The sequence below is a fragment of the Delphinapterus leucas genome, chromosome 7, assembly GCF_059928025.1.
Source record: "Delphinapterus leucas isolate spDelLeu-1000000601 "Yukka" chromosome 7, BTC_Dleu_Yukka2, whole genome shotgun sequence".
NCBI lineage: Eukaryota > Metazoa > Chordata > Mammalia > Artiodactyla > Monodontidae > Delphinapterus > Delphinapterus leucas.
The window spans coordinates 44,820,411-44,836,743 of NC_143135.1; the positions used below are offsets into that span (position 1 = coordinate 44,820,411).

The 16,333-nt window shown below is 48.6% G+C and overlaps 1 protein-coding gene and 1 pseudogene across 2 annotated transcripts in view; one reads left to right on the forward strand and one right to left on the reverse strand.

The window, feature by feature from the left end:
• IRAG1 (inositol 1,4,5-triphosphate receptor associated 1) overlaps window positions 1-16,333 on the forward strand; it is a 131,637-nt gene that overhangs the window by 68,336 nt on the left and 46,968 nt on the right. The window contains exons 3-10 of one of the 2 annotated variants that reach the window (XM_022555770.3): window positions 668-768; window positions 2,276-2,346; window positions 4,041-4,214; window positions 5,264-5,341; window positions 6,085-6,137; window positions 6,342-6,389; window positions 7,667-8,284; window positions 10,463-10,541. In XM_022555770.3, the coding sequence (XP_022411478.2) occupies window positions 668-768; window positions 2,276-2,346; window positions 4,041-4,214; window positions 5,264-5,341; window positions 6,085-6,137; window positions 6,342-6,389; window positions 7,667-8,284; window positions 10,463-10,541 (1,222 nt within the window). The remainder of the gene's footprint in view (window positions 1-667; window positions 769-2,275; window positions 2,347-4,040; window positions 4,215-5,263; window positions 5,342-6,084; window positions 6,138-6,341; window positions 6,390-7,666; window positions 8,285-10,462; window positions 10,542-16,333) is intronic. The other variant, XM_022555771.3, reaches the window with a different exon arrangement.
• LOC111165290 (ras-related protein Rap-1b pseudogene) lies at window positions 12,413-14,176 on the reverse strand (annotated as a pseudogene).

The following is a 16,333-nucleotide window of genomic DNA, read 5'->3' on the forward strand; positions in this document are numbered from 1 at the left end:
GTATTTTTTCTACTCCAGATAGGGTTTTACAACTCACACAGCCATTAGCAGCATAACGGTATACCAATTTCACTACAACTTCTCCAACCTGGGATGTAATAACTCTTTCATTTTGATGGTTAGTAGTTTTGTTCTATTTTGTTTAGTGGTTGCAAACTATCTCAAAAATCTAAGGATTGGCTCCTAACTTTTGTTCTTATTTCAGAAATGTGTATTTATGTAGATAAACATTTTTACAAAGTTACAAAAGTCAAAGCGTGTTCCATTATCCATGGAACAAATCACCTTTATTGAAAGGTCACAATTAGCCAAATGTAGGGCGTCACTGAGTATTGGGAATGTGTGGTGTCACTGCCTTTTCTGCTGGGCTCCATCCTTCCCCAACCAGGCTGGTTGCAGCCTGAGGACCCTGCACCATTCTTTTTCTACATTGTTAGTGAGAATTAACCAGGGATGGCTTAGAAGTTCCCTAATCTTAGTGCATGAAAATAGACCAAGTTAAACTCGGTAAATGAAGGAGAAACTGCCTTTTTTTTTCCCCCCTGAATAATCCAAATAAACAGCATTTGACCCTTGTCAAGAAGTCTCTGAGTGTCATGATACTTGACTAAGGGCTCCAGCTCCTGGGAGCTTAACTCCATCTGTGTTTTTTGTTCTAAACAACCAGGGCCCTCCCACTGCAGGAATATCTTGCAGGCCACCCACCATCATCCTCACTGGGGATGCCAGTTCACCGGAAGAAGAGACTGACAAAAACCTGGTCAACAGGTAACCTCCTATTTGCCTAATCTGTGCTGTAAAGGGCAGTATTTCCTAGCATGTGCGGATTAGACAGCTCTAGTTTTTACAAATCTTTTCTTCGTTCTTGATCATTTTATTGATGAAATACAATCAAGCAGTTTTTCAAAATGGGAGAGAGAGCTTGGGATTTTTCCATTATCTTTCCCCACAAATTATTTCTTCTCTCCTAGATTTGGCTCTTTGCACCTTGTTAACCTTTAAGAAAAGCACAGCTCATAGCAGGGGAGTTTTCTACAGTAACTGCTCAGATATTTTCAAACAGACCTAAAAGATGTGAATTTTTTACTAGAATCCTGCTTCTGGCCAAAGTGGGTCCTGTGTGGAAGATGATCTCTTGGAAGGGACACTGGCTCACATGCACAGGGATGTCCCTGCCTCGGTTTTACACAGCACTAGCCCATGCACTGGTCTGCCTGGAATGAGATTTTCTAAGTTTAATTTCCAAAAAGTTACAAAGATAATTCTAATACAGATATGTAGTGAGCATGTGTCAAAGATTTACTTAACTCATTAACGAGGGGACCATCAGGATAACAAAGCCAGTTCAAAGGAGGATACGAGAAATGGATATACGTAGTATAATCAGTGAGGAGGAAAAGAAAGCTGGAATAAGATTGCTAAGTTAGAGACTTCCCTGGTGGTGCAGTGGTTAAGAATCCGCCTGCCAATGCAGGGGACACGGGTTCAATCCCTGGTCCGGGAAGATCCCACATGCCGTGGAGCAAGTAAGCCCGTGTGCCACAACTATTGAGCCTGCGCTCTAGAGCCCACGAGCCACAACTACTGAGCCCTCATGCCACAACTACTGAAGCCTGTGTACCTAAAGCCCGTGCTCTGCAACAAGAGAAGCCACCGCAATGAGAAGCCCGCGCAAGGCAATGGAGAGCAGCCCCCGCTCGCTGTAACTAGAGAAAGCCTGCGCACAGCAATGAAGACCCAACGGAGCCCCCCAAAATAAATAAATAAATACATCTTTAAAAAGAGAAAAGAAAGATTGCTAAGTTAGATACAAGGTAGGTTAATGTTTCACAGGGCGATGAAACCTTATTTTTATCTTTTCTCCCCAACAGAAATCATCTACATTTCTACCAGGCAATTATTCACAGTTTAGGAGTTCTCTGTAAGTTAGATATTCACTCAGAGTCTGAGCCCTAATAAATACTAAATCGTCAAAGTTACAAAGGGCAGTGGTTTGAAAACTTTGGAGAGCATCAGGATCACCTGGGTTTGGGGCCGGGGCTTGTTCAGTCACAGTTGGTTGGGCCCCATCCCCAGAGTTTCTGATCCTGTCGGTGGGTGAAGCCTGAGAACTTGCATTTCTAACAAATTCCCGTATTTTTTCGCCCTTGAAAAAATAACAAGCTTGTAAGATGATGCTCTAGGATGACTTTGAAAGAATATGCAAGCATCTGGTCACCTATTTACCGGCCGTGGACAAATTTTCCTAACAAGATGACTCTGTTTGGTCTTTCAGAGTTCACAGTCCCCACAGGAGGCTTTCTCACCGTCACCTGAAGGTCTCCACTGCTCCCCTGACTTCTGTGGGTAAGGGCTAGGCCGATTTGTCTTATTTCTGCCACCGGAGATAGGGGTCCAACTGAAGGTGTGTTTGAGTAGGAAGACTGAGGTCTGGTAGCTTGGCCGGGCTTGGCCCCTTCCCCTCTCCTGCTTCTCAGATTAGTAGTCCAGAGGGGAGAGTATCTGAGTTGTGCCTTAGAGAGTCGGACAGATAGACAAGAGGGAGGAAACGTCATTTGGGTGGAGGAAGCAATTGTGTTGCTGGGCAGGAGCCATAACAGAGCAATTGCGTGCTTGGCTGTGTGTCAGGACTCTTTCAAATGACAGAAACTCAATTAAACTAGCTTATGCCAAAACACATAAAAATAAATAAAAGCCAGGGTCTGTGTGTTCAGGGAGCGCTGAGCCCAGATGCTCATGTTGGGTCATTAGCAATCATCCCATCCCATCTCCCAAGTTTCCTCTCTTGTGTGTTGGCTTCCTTCTGGGCAAATGGCTGCCAGCAACTTACATCCCTTCAGTGAAAAGAGAGCTCCTCTTCCCCATATACGCACCACCATTCTCAGAGTTGCCTCTCACTGGCCTCCATGGCCATCCCTGAACCAGTCACCCAGGGAGATTGAACTCATTGGCTGGCTGAGGGTGGTACGTGGTCCCATTGCTGGCACTTGGGCTGAGATGGGCAGTATTGTTTAGCTCCTTCCTAACATGACTGAGACTCAGACGAGTTTCACCCAGTGCAGACCGAGGAGCTATGACCAGAAGGAGGAGGAACGGAGGCTGGAGAGGCACAACGGGAGCCATTCACTACCAAGGGGCTGGAGGAGAGGAGTATGTGGGATCAGGGAAAGTGGCTGGGCACAGTTTGGCATCTGGACGTCACACGGGGGACCAGGAGGAATCCTGATGAGCTGAGGCAGGAGAATCGCATGGTCAGATATGGCCCTTAGGAAGGTCACTGTGCTAGGCAGTGGAGGATGGGACGGAGCAGATAGCCTGGAGGTGGAGGACCTATGAGGTGGCTGATGTAATTGTGCAGGTAAGTTACAGCTGATGAGCAAGAGTGGCGATGAGGCACAGGTTCCAGAGATACTTACTTGATGCTGAGTTGGTTGGACCTGGGGGCAGCTGAGGAAGAGGGAAGAGTGTGGAGTGACTCCTACGTTTCCGAGCAGCTGGGTGAGAGGCGGTGTCACTCACCCAGGGAATGCGTCCTGGAGGAGGGGCAGTTATGGAGAAGGATGGGGGTAAACAATGTGAGTAGAGGGAAAAAGGAGGGAAGGTGGCCATGGGATTGTGTCTTTGGCCCATGATCTTTGGAGTGCTTCCTTTATCCACATATGTTAACCTCACTATCTTGTTAAAGAAACAGAGCCCGAAGGAAGAACACTAGGGGAGCAGGTAGAACAGGTGGGTCTCCTGGTGGCCTTCCCTCATGGCAGAGTGGAGGACAGTACTGGGAACCTAGGTGGCTTCACGGCCATTTGTGACAGACGACCTGCCACATCCACCGGCTACAAGCTGGAGGGGTCAGGCCTGCTGGGGGAGCCCTGGCTGTCCCCATGCAGCCCTCTCCAGGACCCGGCAACGGGTTGAGATTTGGCTGGCCAAGTCCCCTCTGGGCAGTGTCTCTGGGCTGAGGGGTAGGGGCTGGGGGCAGGGCTGAGGTTGGGGACCAAGGATTCCGTGGCTCTCACACCGTGCTCACCCCTCCTCTACAGACCCTGCGGGGCACATCATTGACCTGGTAAACGGCCAGCTGCCGGACATCAGCATCTCAGAGGAGGACAAGAAGAAAAACCTGGCGCTGCTGGAGGAAGCCAAGTCGGTGAGTGAGCGGTTCCTGACCCGCCGCGGGAGGAAGTCCAGGAGCAGCCCCGGCGACTGCCCGTCAGGTAGGATGACAGGAGGCCGCCCTGAGCCCCTCCGACGGGGGTGGGCGTTGGGGAGGGCCCAGCCCCAGCTGCAGCAGGAGCCCTGCTTCCCAGGGGTGGCCCTCGACGCGCCTGCCCCCAGGCCTCTTGGGCCCAGGAGGACTGAGCCTCGTGGAGAGGATCCTGTGAGGAGAGGGCATCGCACCCCATATCAGAAGCTCTGAAATACTGACCCAACTCTAGCCCAGAAAACTCTGCTTTCCATTTTTTGGGGTCTATGTGTGACCATTGTGTCTTCCTGCTTTGCCAAGAAGTGCTAGCCCATATGACACCCGTGAACTTGACCTGGGCTCCCCAGTCCCTGAACCCTGCCTGGAGAGAAACCCACTGTGTGGTGCCCGGGCCACACTGCAGGGCTGGAGTCTGTGTGGTCTCCCACCATCCCCAGGAGGCCCTGCTCTGTGGGCACCTCCTCTGCAAAGGGCAGGAGAGGCTGGCCCTGGGCTCCCTCTCCCTGACCTCCAGCTGTGCCCCGGGAAGGATCCTAGGGAAGGGAAGTGTGGTCTTTGGTGTCTCTCTGGAATTTCTGGATTAGAAGAAAGGTTTTCTGAAATTCTCCTGCTATCCCTTTGGCTAAAGTCACTCTTTTTCTTGAGGAAAAATTTGGGGCAGCTAAACAAGTCTGAATGTACTTAGGAGGGAAGGGGCACATTTGAAATCAGAGCCATCCTGGCAAGTCTAGGAGGTATAGCCTTTGGAGCTGTACCTGCCAAGCAATGCCAGGTCCTCTGTTTCTAGAAGGTGCTTTGGGGTGAGGCCAGGCAGACTTGAGGAGTGTGACCCCAATCACCCTCCCTCTCCCCCAAATGACCCCAGCACCCCCTCTGTTGGGCTGGCAGCAGGGAGGCATTGGGCTGTGGTAGGAGCCTTATATGGAGTCCAGAATCAGCCCCTGAACCTGACGAGGCAGACCCAGTCCCCAGAGGCGAGAAATACCTGAAAGGATGTCTTTGTTAGGCTGAAGTCCTGAACCTTCACGAATGCTGGCCAATTTGTGTCTGTCTCCACAGCTGTTTCCCCAAACCTCAGCCCCGGAACTTCTCCTGGGTCCTCTCAGAGCAACTCCCTCACCGTCCCCAAGCGGCCTGGTGAGGTCCACCTCCCCCCCGAACCCCACGACATTGCCCACTCTGGCTCCCCACCTTGGGTGGTGGCTCAGTCCCTCCCCTGGGCCCCAGGACTCCTGTCCTGCAGCCTTCCCAGTCAGGACACCCGTTTGGTCCCCTCCCCAGGGGCCTGGCTGGGCTGCCTCAGAGGAGGAAGATGTGCTTTCTTTGGGGTTTCAAGCTAGCGTGGGGAGGTAGGCCTAGCCCAGGATGAGGATGGAGGGAAGGGGGCTATGGCTGGGGCCCTCTGCCCAGAGAGGACCTGGAGAGAGCTCACCTCAGAGCTTATTTGCAAAGGCCTCTATTTGGGCCACTCTCTGTGTTTTGACTGCTTCCCTTTCATTAGGCTGCGTTCAGGGCCACACCCTCAGCTCAGCCAGGGTAGGGCTGGGGTGCCAGGGAGAGCAGTCTACCCTTGTCAGAACTGCGGGGCAAGCTCAGGCTCGGGCCAGGCAGCCCGGGTTCAGATCCCAGCGCTGACACTCCGGCTGTGTGGCCTTGATTTCCCCCTGCCCTGGCCTCATGTGGTTTCTGTGATGATTAGATGGGGGCTCCCCACAGAGCCTGGCATTGTGAGAGGTACTCAACAAGCACAGGCATTACTGGCTCCTGGGCCCGAGGGACCCAAGGGAGGACACTCTGGGGAGGTAGATGCGTTTTTGCTAAAGGGACAGCTGAGGGTCTGGGGTGCTGGACATCACTTGCCAGTGTCTGGACCATTTTAGGTTTGGATGCGTGCAGTGGCCCAGGGTCCCCTCTGCCTGGAGCACCACCACAGGTAACGGGGCACTGTTTGGGGTTTCTATGTCAACTAGTCTCTCCTCTAACCCCTTAACACCTGAGAGGCCCTCCATGACCCGCTGGAGGCGAGGGTGCTGGGTGGGGGAGACATCGACACCACTGTAGGGGTCTCCTTGAGGGTGTTTCAAGAGGAGATTCGGCCTCTTCACGTTGCTGACTGACTCGTGTTTACTTTCTCCAGCAGAAGGGGGATGAGGCCGAAGTCTCTTCACCTCCCCTTGGCGAGCCTGTGAGTTTGAGGTCTGCCCAGTTTGGATGATTTGAGTGTGGGAGACACGGTGTCCCAGAAGCCTAGGCTGGCCCTGGGCAGCCTGCCAGTGGGTGTGCGTGAGTGGAAGGTCAAGGCTGAGGAATCTAGAAGGTTCCTCTGCCCTACGGTGACTGGAAGCCTGAGGTGGAGGGGGTGAGGCTGTGGGATTCAGTGGGGATGACCTCCATGGTGGTCCTGCCCATAGTCTTACATTCGCAGTCAGGCTGCTGCCAGAGGCCGGGGGGACCACTGGGCCCAGCAACAGCCAGGGAAGACTGCTGCCCCCGTCAGCTCTAGTGAAAATTGCAGGAAAGCTCCAGCCCCTAGCTGGGACTCTACCTGGGGGCAGCCTGGAAAACCTCATCTCTGCTGACAAGCAAACGAAGAGCCCCACACCTGCTTAGAACCACCTGCTCAAGGTGGTGTCAGGGAAGCATAGAATCTAATCTCATCTAGAACTGGGTCTGGGATAGAGTCCTCTGGTAGAGTTTCAGCACACACACAAGACAGCCACACAAATACCCAGACAGACCCACTAACCTGCACCTCACAAAGCAGCTTTCCCTTGGGAAATGAAAGAAGAGCACAGAATCTTGGAACTTCTGAACAGCAAGCTATCAGCTTTGCAAGAACCCCCTTATTCAGTGATCTGTAACCTCTTTTGGATCATAGAACGCTCTGAGACATTGTTGAAAGCCATGGACTCTCTTCCCAGAAAAATACAACACACAAACACACATATACATTTGTATATAATTTCAGGGAGTTCACAAACCTGATGGGAAATCTGAATCCCTAAGAGTTAAGGGCCTTGCCAGGCAGAGCTAGGACTAGAATCTGGGGCAACAGAGTCAAAGGCAAAACTTGTGGCTGCACTGCGTTCCGCTGTCCTCTGCAGTGCCTAGCCCTTGGGAAGCTCTTGGCAGGTTTTGAATGGCAGGTCCCCTTATCCTGTCTGTTTTACAAACCTCAGGCTTGTTTGTAGGTCCTCTTTGCCGGCTCAGATGTGACTGAGAAGTCCTCCCTTTCTACCTAGCCCATACCTCTCCAACACCTCCCCACCCCTACACACACACACACACACACACACACACACGCGCGCGTACACACATACACGTGTGTGCATGTGCGTGCGCACACACACGTGCGGGTCCCTTAGCAGGGTCCATGGGTTAGAGACCCCACAGCAGAGGTGAATCCACCCTTCTCCCCTCCAACCTGCCCCCGGGGTCCCAGCTCTACCTTGTCTCTTTCAGAATGTCCTCAAAGGGCTAGCTGACCGCAAGCAGAATGACCAGAGGAAAGTGTCTCAGGGCAGGCTGACTCCTCGCTCTCCCACAGTTGAGAAGTCCAAAGAAATTGCAATAGAACAAAAGGAAAACTTTGATCCCCTCCATCGCCCAGAGGCCATACCCAAGGGCCCAGCTTCTGGCACAGGCAGTGGTGGGAAAATGGCCCTGAACAGCCCCCAGCCTGGCCCTGTTGAGAGCGAGCTAGGGAAGCCGCTTCTGAAGACAGCCAAGGAGGGCAACCCTCTGCCCAGAAGCCCAACCCAGGGCTCTGGAGGGGCAGCTCCCCAGTCCCCCCAGGGGAAAAGTACAGTCGGAGAGCCCACAGGGTCCAAGGTTGGCTCCAAAGCTGAGCTGTGGCCCCCTGTGTCCCGGCCGCCCCTGCTGCGGGATGTCTCCTGGGACAGCAGTCCCGAAGAACCCGGCCCCCGGCTTCAGAAAGTGCTTGCCAAGGTGCCGCTGGCAGAGGAAGAGAAGCGTCTTTCAGGCAAAGCTGGCAGCCAGCTGGCCAAGGCTCCTGGACTTAAAGACTTTCAGATACAAGTGCAGCCGGTGCGGATGCAGAAACTGACCAAACTCCGTGAGGTGCGTTCCTGGGGTCCTGCTGGGCAGGGTGTGCATCCAGGTCCCCAACCTGGGCTGAGGGCCTCTGGCCGGGCTGACCTGGGTCTGGGGTGGGGCAGCTGTGGCCCAGACGTGGGCCTTGTGGAACCCTGAACCTCCCCATCCCAAAAACCAGCCCACTGGGCAGCATGTCCTTCATAAATATCACCTTTCGTGCCTCTACCCTGCTCACTCGGGTGAGGTCAGCTGGTGTAGAGCTGCCACATTTCAAGGGGAAGGTGGGTATATGGAAGGACATATGGGCCCTGAGTCCTGGGCTGTGTTTTCCTCTCTAACTGGAGCTGGTGGCTCATGAACAAGAAGCCTTTGATGGAGCACCTTGTCATGCCCAGCATGGGGCAAGGATGGAATGGCTTTTCCCTCTGTCTTGCCCCCCAAGCTTTCCTTCCTGATACCTGTTAACAAAGGGCCTCAAATCCATCCAAACATGGCCGTGAGGGGCTGCTCCCTCTGTGGTGAATTTCTTCTAACACCACTGATATCCCTAACTGTCATTGGCCATCAAACCAGGCACAGCTGTCTCTCATGGGGCTACTGCCCTATTCATGGAATGACTGGGGGTCATCCAGAGATGCAGGGGGAGAGAGCCCAGGGTGTGAGGAAGAGAAGGGTTTAACAGGACAAAGAAATCCTTACCCAAGCCCCACTTCCCCAGAGGGCCAACCCAGGCCACAGGCCAAGGCAGCCGGGACTCCACGGGGTGGGGCCTGGCGCCCGCACAGCTGGAGTTGGACGAGGCCCTCCTGGCTCCCCTACAGCGGGGCCGTGGGACAGGGAAGGAAATGAGGCACTTGACAGCGGTCAAGAGCAAGTGCGGGGCTGGGGGTCTGCACTGGCAGGAACGCGTTCCAACCGTGGCCACTGTCCTGCACAGAAGCCTTCTGCGTTGGAGGCTCCGGGGGAGCTGGGGCCTGGCTGCTGAGGTTAAAAACATTATACACGGAAAAGCCCACCCAGCCAGGAAGACCTCACTAACTAGTGGGTCAGCACAGGCCTGCAAGGGCCGCCCCTGGTGGGCCGCAGCCCCAGACCCCTGGGGAAGGTGACGCCAAGGAGGCCAGACAGGCATTTGCCTTCACGTGCCTCTGGGCAGCAGAGGCCAGGCCCAGGCGACAGGCCACCCCCAGACCCCTGCCAGTTCCCCTCTGCAGCAAAGAAAACCACAGAGAACCTGGAGGCCCCATCCCACTAACCACTGCCCTGTGTCTGACCACACCTCCAGTCCAAGCCAGGGTGCTGAGAGCCTTGGTTGTGGGCCTCTGGTTAAGGAAACAGGTCAAGGGCCCTGGCGCATGACTTCCATCTGGGCCAGAGCTCCCTCTGCTGGCCCTTTCCTCTCCTTCACCCGGGAGGAAAACCGTCCAAGTGGCCTTTGCTACCGGGACACTGAAAATCCCCTTAGAAGCACAGGTCACAGGCCCAAGGAGCTCTGTGTGGCATTTCCACTTGGGAGCACCGGTCTTGGACTTGGAACAGGTGTGAGCCTACCTGTGCCACATACCTGCTGTCAGCATCCCCATCTCTTCTCGACTCTGCTGGCCGAAGCCCTAGGCAGCAGTGGCTATTGGCCTGCAGCCTTGGGACGGCAATCTGCAGGCCTCATTCGTCTGGAGAGTTTAACAACTCAAGAGGTGCCATCACAGGCCACTGAGGAACTGGGGGCAGGGGAGGTCCCAAGTCCTGAAAGTGGGCACTCACTGCCCAGAATAACAAGGCAGGAAGCTCCAGGCAGCTCAGAGCACAGCCATGAGATCACAAACATTGTTTCCATCTTTGGCGGCTCCATAGGCACCCAGGGGACCTCCTATCCCCAGAGCCCTGGGCTCTGCTTCTGTTTGTCCTCCAGCCTTCAGCCACCATGTGGCTGGCAGCTCCCTCGCCCTGAGGCTCACAGGCTTATTTAAAAAGCCAGCCATGCGAAGGACCATTCCTGACCCAAGGAATGGGGCACTGATGGTGGGGTTTCTAGCACCTTTACAGGCTGGGAGAGGAGCGGTCTTCCTGGTGCCCCTCAGATGTCGTGACTGTCCCCACCCCGAGTGCTGCCCCGTGAGACTGAGGGGTCACAGAGCCATAGAATGAGGGAAGAGTCCAGCCTGAGGTCACCATCTGAAACGTTGTCTTTCTTTTCCTAAAAAGGAGCACATCCTGCTAAGAAATCAGAACTTAGTGGGGCTCAAGCTTCCAGACCTTAGTGAAGCGGCTGAGCAGGAAAAAGGTAGGTGGGATCGGGGAGATGATCTCCTCAGGCTGGGGCTAGATTCATTTTCTCCAGATCAAAGAAGATGAACGTGTAAACACTGCACATCCTGTCAGAGCCTTTGTCCATCCCAGTGGCGAGTGTGGGCCAGACGCAGAGCAGGCCCTCAGTAAATATTTGCAAATGGATGAATAAGTGAATCAGATAGCGTTTCCTGCCCACTCAGAAAACCTCTAAACTTGTCTTCTTCCAACCAGCCCCCCTTCTGGACCCCTCCAGCCCTCCCTGAGCCTTGTTAGCACCTAGTGGGTCTGGAAGGGTGACCCAGGCCTGAACTTCTGCTGCTTCCTTTTCCTTTTCCTCTCACACCCAGGAAGCCACCCAGATAGAACAGTTCCTCTTTCTGAGACATCAGAGTCATCTCTTGCTTTCTAATCTGCTGTCACTACAAAGTCCAGACCCCAGCCCTTCCCTCCTGGTGGCTGCAAGGCCCCACCCACCCACTTGCCAGACTCGCCTTCAGAAAGTAAAACTTGGGGTCTCTTGCCTCACCTCCACCCCAGCTCCCATCTCCTGACTCACTTCTCCCGATGGCTCACGCTACTCGTGGTCATTCTCAGCATAGAAACCTTCTGCTTAAGGATTGTTCTGTGGCTGTGTCCAGGGTGCCACCAACCATGTTGGAAGCCCCTAGTCTGAAATATAGTAACTAACACCTACCTATTCAACATTGACAAGAAGATTCCCAGAAGTAAAACATCCAACAATTATTTTTTTTTTTGGCAATCCAAATTTATTGAACTACTGATGCTAAGTTATGCAAAATTGCACCACTTTAATTAAGGCTTTTAGTTTACGTTTGGCCACCTCAAAAGGAGTTGTAACATTAGGTTGGTCAATTTAAATACTGTGGCTCCCTGTTGGATAGACACACAATGTTTACACCCAAATGTTAGTGCATACAAAGCAACAAGGCATTGTTAAATAAAACAGCAATAGTTACTGCAACTTAGGCCTTGTGACCAATTACACATGATTAAAATTACTTCCCACATTCACATCCACCGTACTCGTCCACCATTTAACATCTCAACCAAAACGTTACGCATGTGAAACAATCACTAACAGGCAAAAATACTAAACCTGTATATTTGGTATTGCAAATACACTTATGCACGAGCAAGCAGGGGATTCACAGTGAGAATCTACAGCTGCAGAAGCCTGAAAGTGATTTACAAAAATTGTTAAATCATTAAAAGATTGTTTGAAAATATACACTTCCTGTTGTAGACCCCCCATTGTACACACAACTATAAACATTGTTCCCTATGTAAACAAAAAAGGAAACATATAATAAAAGATTTGAAGTCTGGACATTTCCTTCCCAACAGATATTAAAGGCAACGTCTTTAAGACATTATACCGAAAGGACTATCTTATTTTAAAGACAAGATCACTGTCTCCACAGATTTTTAAAAATTAAAAAACTATATCGCTGTGTTAAAGCGCTTATTTGTACAATACAATGATAATGACCTTGAATTTATGTTTTAAAAATTACAATAAGCTACAAGTATCAAAGAAGTGAAGTTATCTGGAGTAGTCTATATAGGAGCTCTTCGGACTCTCTTCTATTATGCTAAAATAATAGTGGTGCTTTTAGGATTTACATTATTGTACTCTCCAATATAAAGTATGGGGCGTGTTAAAGTATACAGTACACCGTTTTCATACATGTACAACATTGGTGGATGAAAAATGTCTCTTAACAGTAATACTGGATTGTAGCCTCTGGTTTTACCAGCTGCATACTCTAGGACCATTATATAAGTAAAAATCTCTCTTGTGATACTGGAAAGTGATTAGAATGTGCAAACTGATATAGTAGCTTTCATCCGCCCCTTAAAGGGTACCACCACAGAAAGTCCGTTTAAGATGTTGGTAGGTTTAACAAAGTTGGAATGCTGGCACTGTTGAATTGGGCAGCAGCTCTTCAGACCTGGCTCAGAGCTACAGTGCATTTAGCGTAATAAAGCAGCTGACATGATGACTTTTTGCGGGCCTTCCCAGGCACTGGAGTTTTTCTGTTAATTTGCCACACTAGGTCATAAAAGATCTCATTAACATTTATTTTTGATTTTACAGAGGATTCTAAGAACGCACTGTTGTTCCATTGTCTTGCTAAATTTTGACCTTGTTCCTTTCCTACAACTCTTTCATCTTCCAAGTCACACTTATTACCAACCAGAATCATTGGAGCATCATCAGTGTCTTTAACTCGAAGAATCTGTTCTCTCAGATCTTGTAAATCATTAAATATGGACTGTGCTGTGATGGAATAAGCTAACGCAAAGCCTTGTCCGTTTTTCACGTACAAATCCCTCATTGCTGTAAATTGTTCCGTTCCTGCAGTATCCAAGATTTCAAGCATACACTGTTGTGCATTACTTCAACTTGCTTTCTATAAGAATCTTCTATTGTAGGATCATATTTTTCAACAAAAATTCCTTGAATAAATTGTACAGTCAGAGCAGATTTTCCAGCTCCTCCTGAGACAAAAACGACTAGCTTATACTCACGCATGGTGCAAACTTGTAAAATTTAGTACTTCTTGCACTGTCACCGGGTCCCCGCAGCCAGCGTCGCCTCGCGCTCCCTTCCGGGTCGCTGCTACCGGCGCTGCCGCTCCGGCTGGCTTACACGCCTGACTCTCCCAACAATTTTTTAAAGTACTAATTAAAAAAAATTAATCATCTTTAGATGAAATCTTTGGAAAAATATGATATACTTGTCTACTTTTAATTTCGAACTTGTTTATTAAAGCAGATTTTAAACCCTAGGGAAAGATTTATCTTAAAATTTCACCCACAACCCCATAAATTCTGAAAAAGCAACAGTTTTTATTCTTTCCAGTATTTACCCTTATTTATAATTTTTTCACAATTGATTTGGTGGTGTAGATGTAACGCCCTGTTTCTACCTTTTTTTTTTTTAAGATTTAATTTTATTTATTTTTGGCTACATTGGGTTTTCGTTTGCTGTGCGTGGGCTTTTTCTAGTTGTGGTGAGCAGGGGCTACTCTGTTGCGGCGCACAGGCTTCTCACTGCGGTGGCTGCAGAGCACAGGCTCTGGGTGCGCGGGCTTCAGTAGTTGTGGCTCGCAGGCTCAGTAGTTGTGGCGCACAGGCTTAGTTGCTCTGCGACGTGTGGGGTCTTCCCAGTCCAAGGATCGAACCTGGGCCCCTTCCATTGGCAGGCGGATTCTTATCCACTGTGCCACCAGGGAAGCCCCCTGTTTCTACTTTTAAAATACTTATTTCACGACTAATTCCATTATAGTTTGACTTGTCCTCATATTTATCATTTAATGGGTGCATAGTTTCGTTTTGTATGGATGTATCTATTGTTGGGTATTTCAGATGTTTACAGTTCTTTTAACTATGATTAACACCACTACTATAAACAACTTTGTACCTGTAGGTTTTTTTTCTTTCTTCCTTTAAGTTACTCTCTTGGGATAAATTCTCAGGCTTGAGAATCACGGGGTCAAAGTGTAGGAATATTTGTAGGAATATTTGCATTTACCATATTGCCTCCAATGGGTGATGCTCCCTGTAGACTGAGTGAGGGGTCTTCTCACTAAACACTACCTGCACTAAACTTTGCTTTGCTTTGCTTTTGCTCCTTATTGGCCAGAATGTAATGAGAACAAGATGACCCAAAATAACAATTACTACTATTAGTAGTAGTAGTGCGAAATACCGTTCCATTATTACTTCAATTAATTTGCTTAAACTTAAAATTTTAAAACATTTTTTTCTTAATGGGTGAATTAACTATTTATTTCTTTACTCATGTGTTCATTTGGGTCTTGGGTTTTTTGTTGGTCATACATGTAGACCTGATAGATAGTAACCGTTCTTTGGCTGTATTTTTTGTCAATACTTTTTCATTTTTCTTGGTTTTTTTTTTTGCCTTTGAACAAATTTTGTATTATTTTAGAGAGATCATAAAGTTTTTATACAGTAATTTTAGCCTATCTTTTCCTTTGAAAGTCTTCTATTATTTAAATCATTATAAAATATTACTTCTCCTTAATTGGGATAACAAATCTATTTTCTGATAGTTTATCTACAGTTTGATTTATTTCTATTTATTTTGCTAATACCTCTGAAATTTGTTTTAAGATATAGGTATTTGAAGACTTAAGATTCTGTTACCTCAATAATATTTTAATAGTGTTTATATTTCTTATTACATTGTGGCTTAGATAATCATACACTGCATCTTTTTTTCATGTATAGCAAAGACTGGTTCTGGGCCCTTGATTCTGTTTTATTCTGGTCAGTATTGTACCATTTTAATTGCTGCTGCCTTATAATATGTTCTAGTGTACAGTGGGTTACTTCTCCCTCATTGCTCTTCTTTTTCAGAGTATTCATTATATTCTAGATACAAAGATTCAGTGCAAATTAATAGAGCAACTGGACAAGAATTCAGGAGATTGGAGTTCATGGCCAGACACCACTTAACGGTGTCCGGTGTCTTTAAATATGTTCCTCAGCCTCTGTGGGCCTCTGTTCCCTATTGGACTAGGACACTTCAGAAAGCTCTTAACTCTAACCTAAGATTTATGGATTCCAGGTCTTTTCCAGTTTTGCCTCTCACCTACCTATTCTTTAAGTGAAATTTATGTCATCTTATACAACATTTTAATTGTGATTGCTTTAAGGCTACACACTGGATTCAGAACTGTCCTAGTTTTGTTTGTTTTACAGTTCATAGATTTTTCAGTTATTTAGTTTGCAAGCATTTAGTTCTCATTCAGGCACGTGGTTTGTCCCTCTATTAATTTAAGTATTCCTTTCTTTTTCCTGTACTAGATTTAAGGATCTTTGTAAAGGCCTTCCATATCTCTTATTGAGACAAATTCTACATGATTTATATTTTTGCTTATTTATGAAGAAGACTTTTTTCATTAGATTTTCCTAACTGATAATCAGTGTCATAGATGAATGCTGCTTGGTATTATACATGTTTCTTGTATAATAAATATTACTGTTAACAAATGGTAGTGATTACAATAGTGGTTAAGTAGCATGATTATTATAACTAGGGTGATTACTGTGTACCAGGACCCATGCTAAGCATTTGACAATATTTCGCTTAATGCTTACAACAACCCTGAGGGGTGGGTCTTATTATACCCATTTTGCAGATGAGGAAATTGATTCAGGGAGATGGTAATTAACTGCTGAAGCCAGGATTGGAACCCAGATGTGTCTAAATCCAAAGGCTCTTGACCACTTTGCAAAATACCTCATTTTTTCACATTCACAATCTGTTATTTTATTTTATCAAATTCACTATTTGTCTTAGTTGTGTGCTTGTGCATGTGTATGTGTCTTTCTCTTGTATATCTGTATATGGTTTATTATTTTGGCAACATTCTCTAATATGACAATGGTGATAAGGAGAACTCTTGCGTTTTTTCTGGTTTTGCTTTTGTTTTTTTTTTGCGGTACGCGGGCCTCTCACTGTTGTGGCCTCTCCCGTTGCGGAGCACAGGCTCCGGACGCGCAGGCTCAGCGGCCATGGCTCACGGGCCCAGCCACTCCGCGGCATGTGGGAATCTTCCCAGACCGGGGCACGAACCCGTGTCCCCTGCATCGGCAGGTGAACTCTCAACCACTGCGCCACCAGGGAAGCCCTTTTCTGTTTTTAATTGAAATTTTTGTGTGTTTTTCTTTCAAGGACCATGTTGTACCTAGTTATTAAATAGTGCACTATTTTAACTTATTATTATTTCA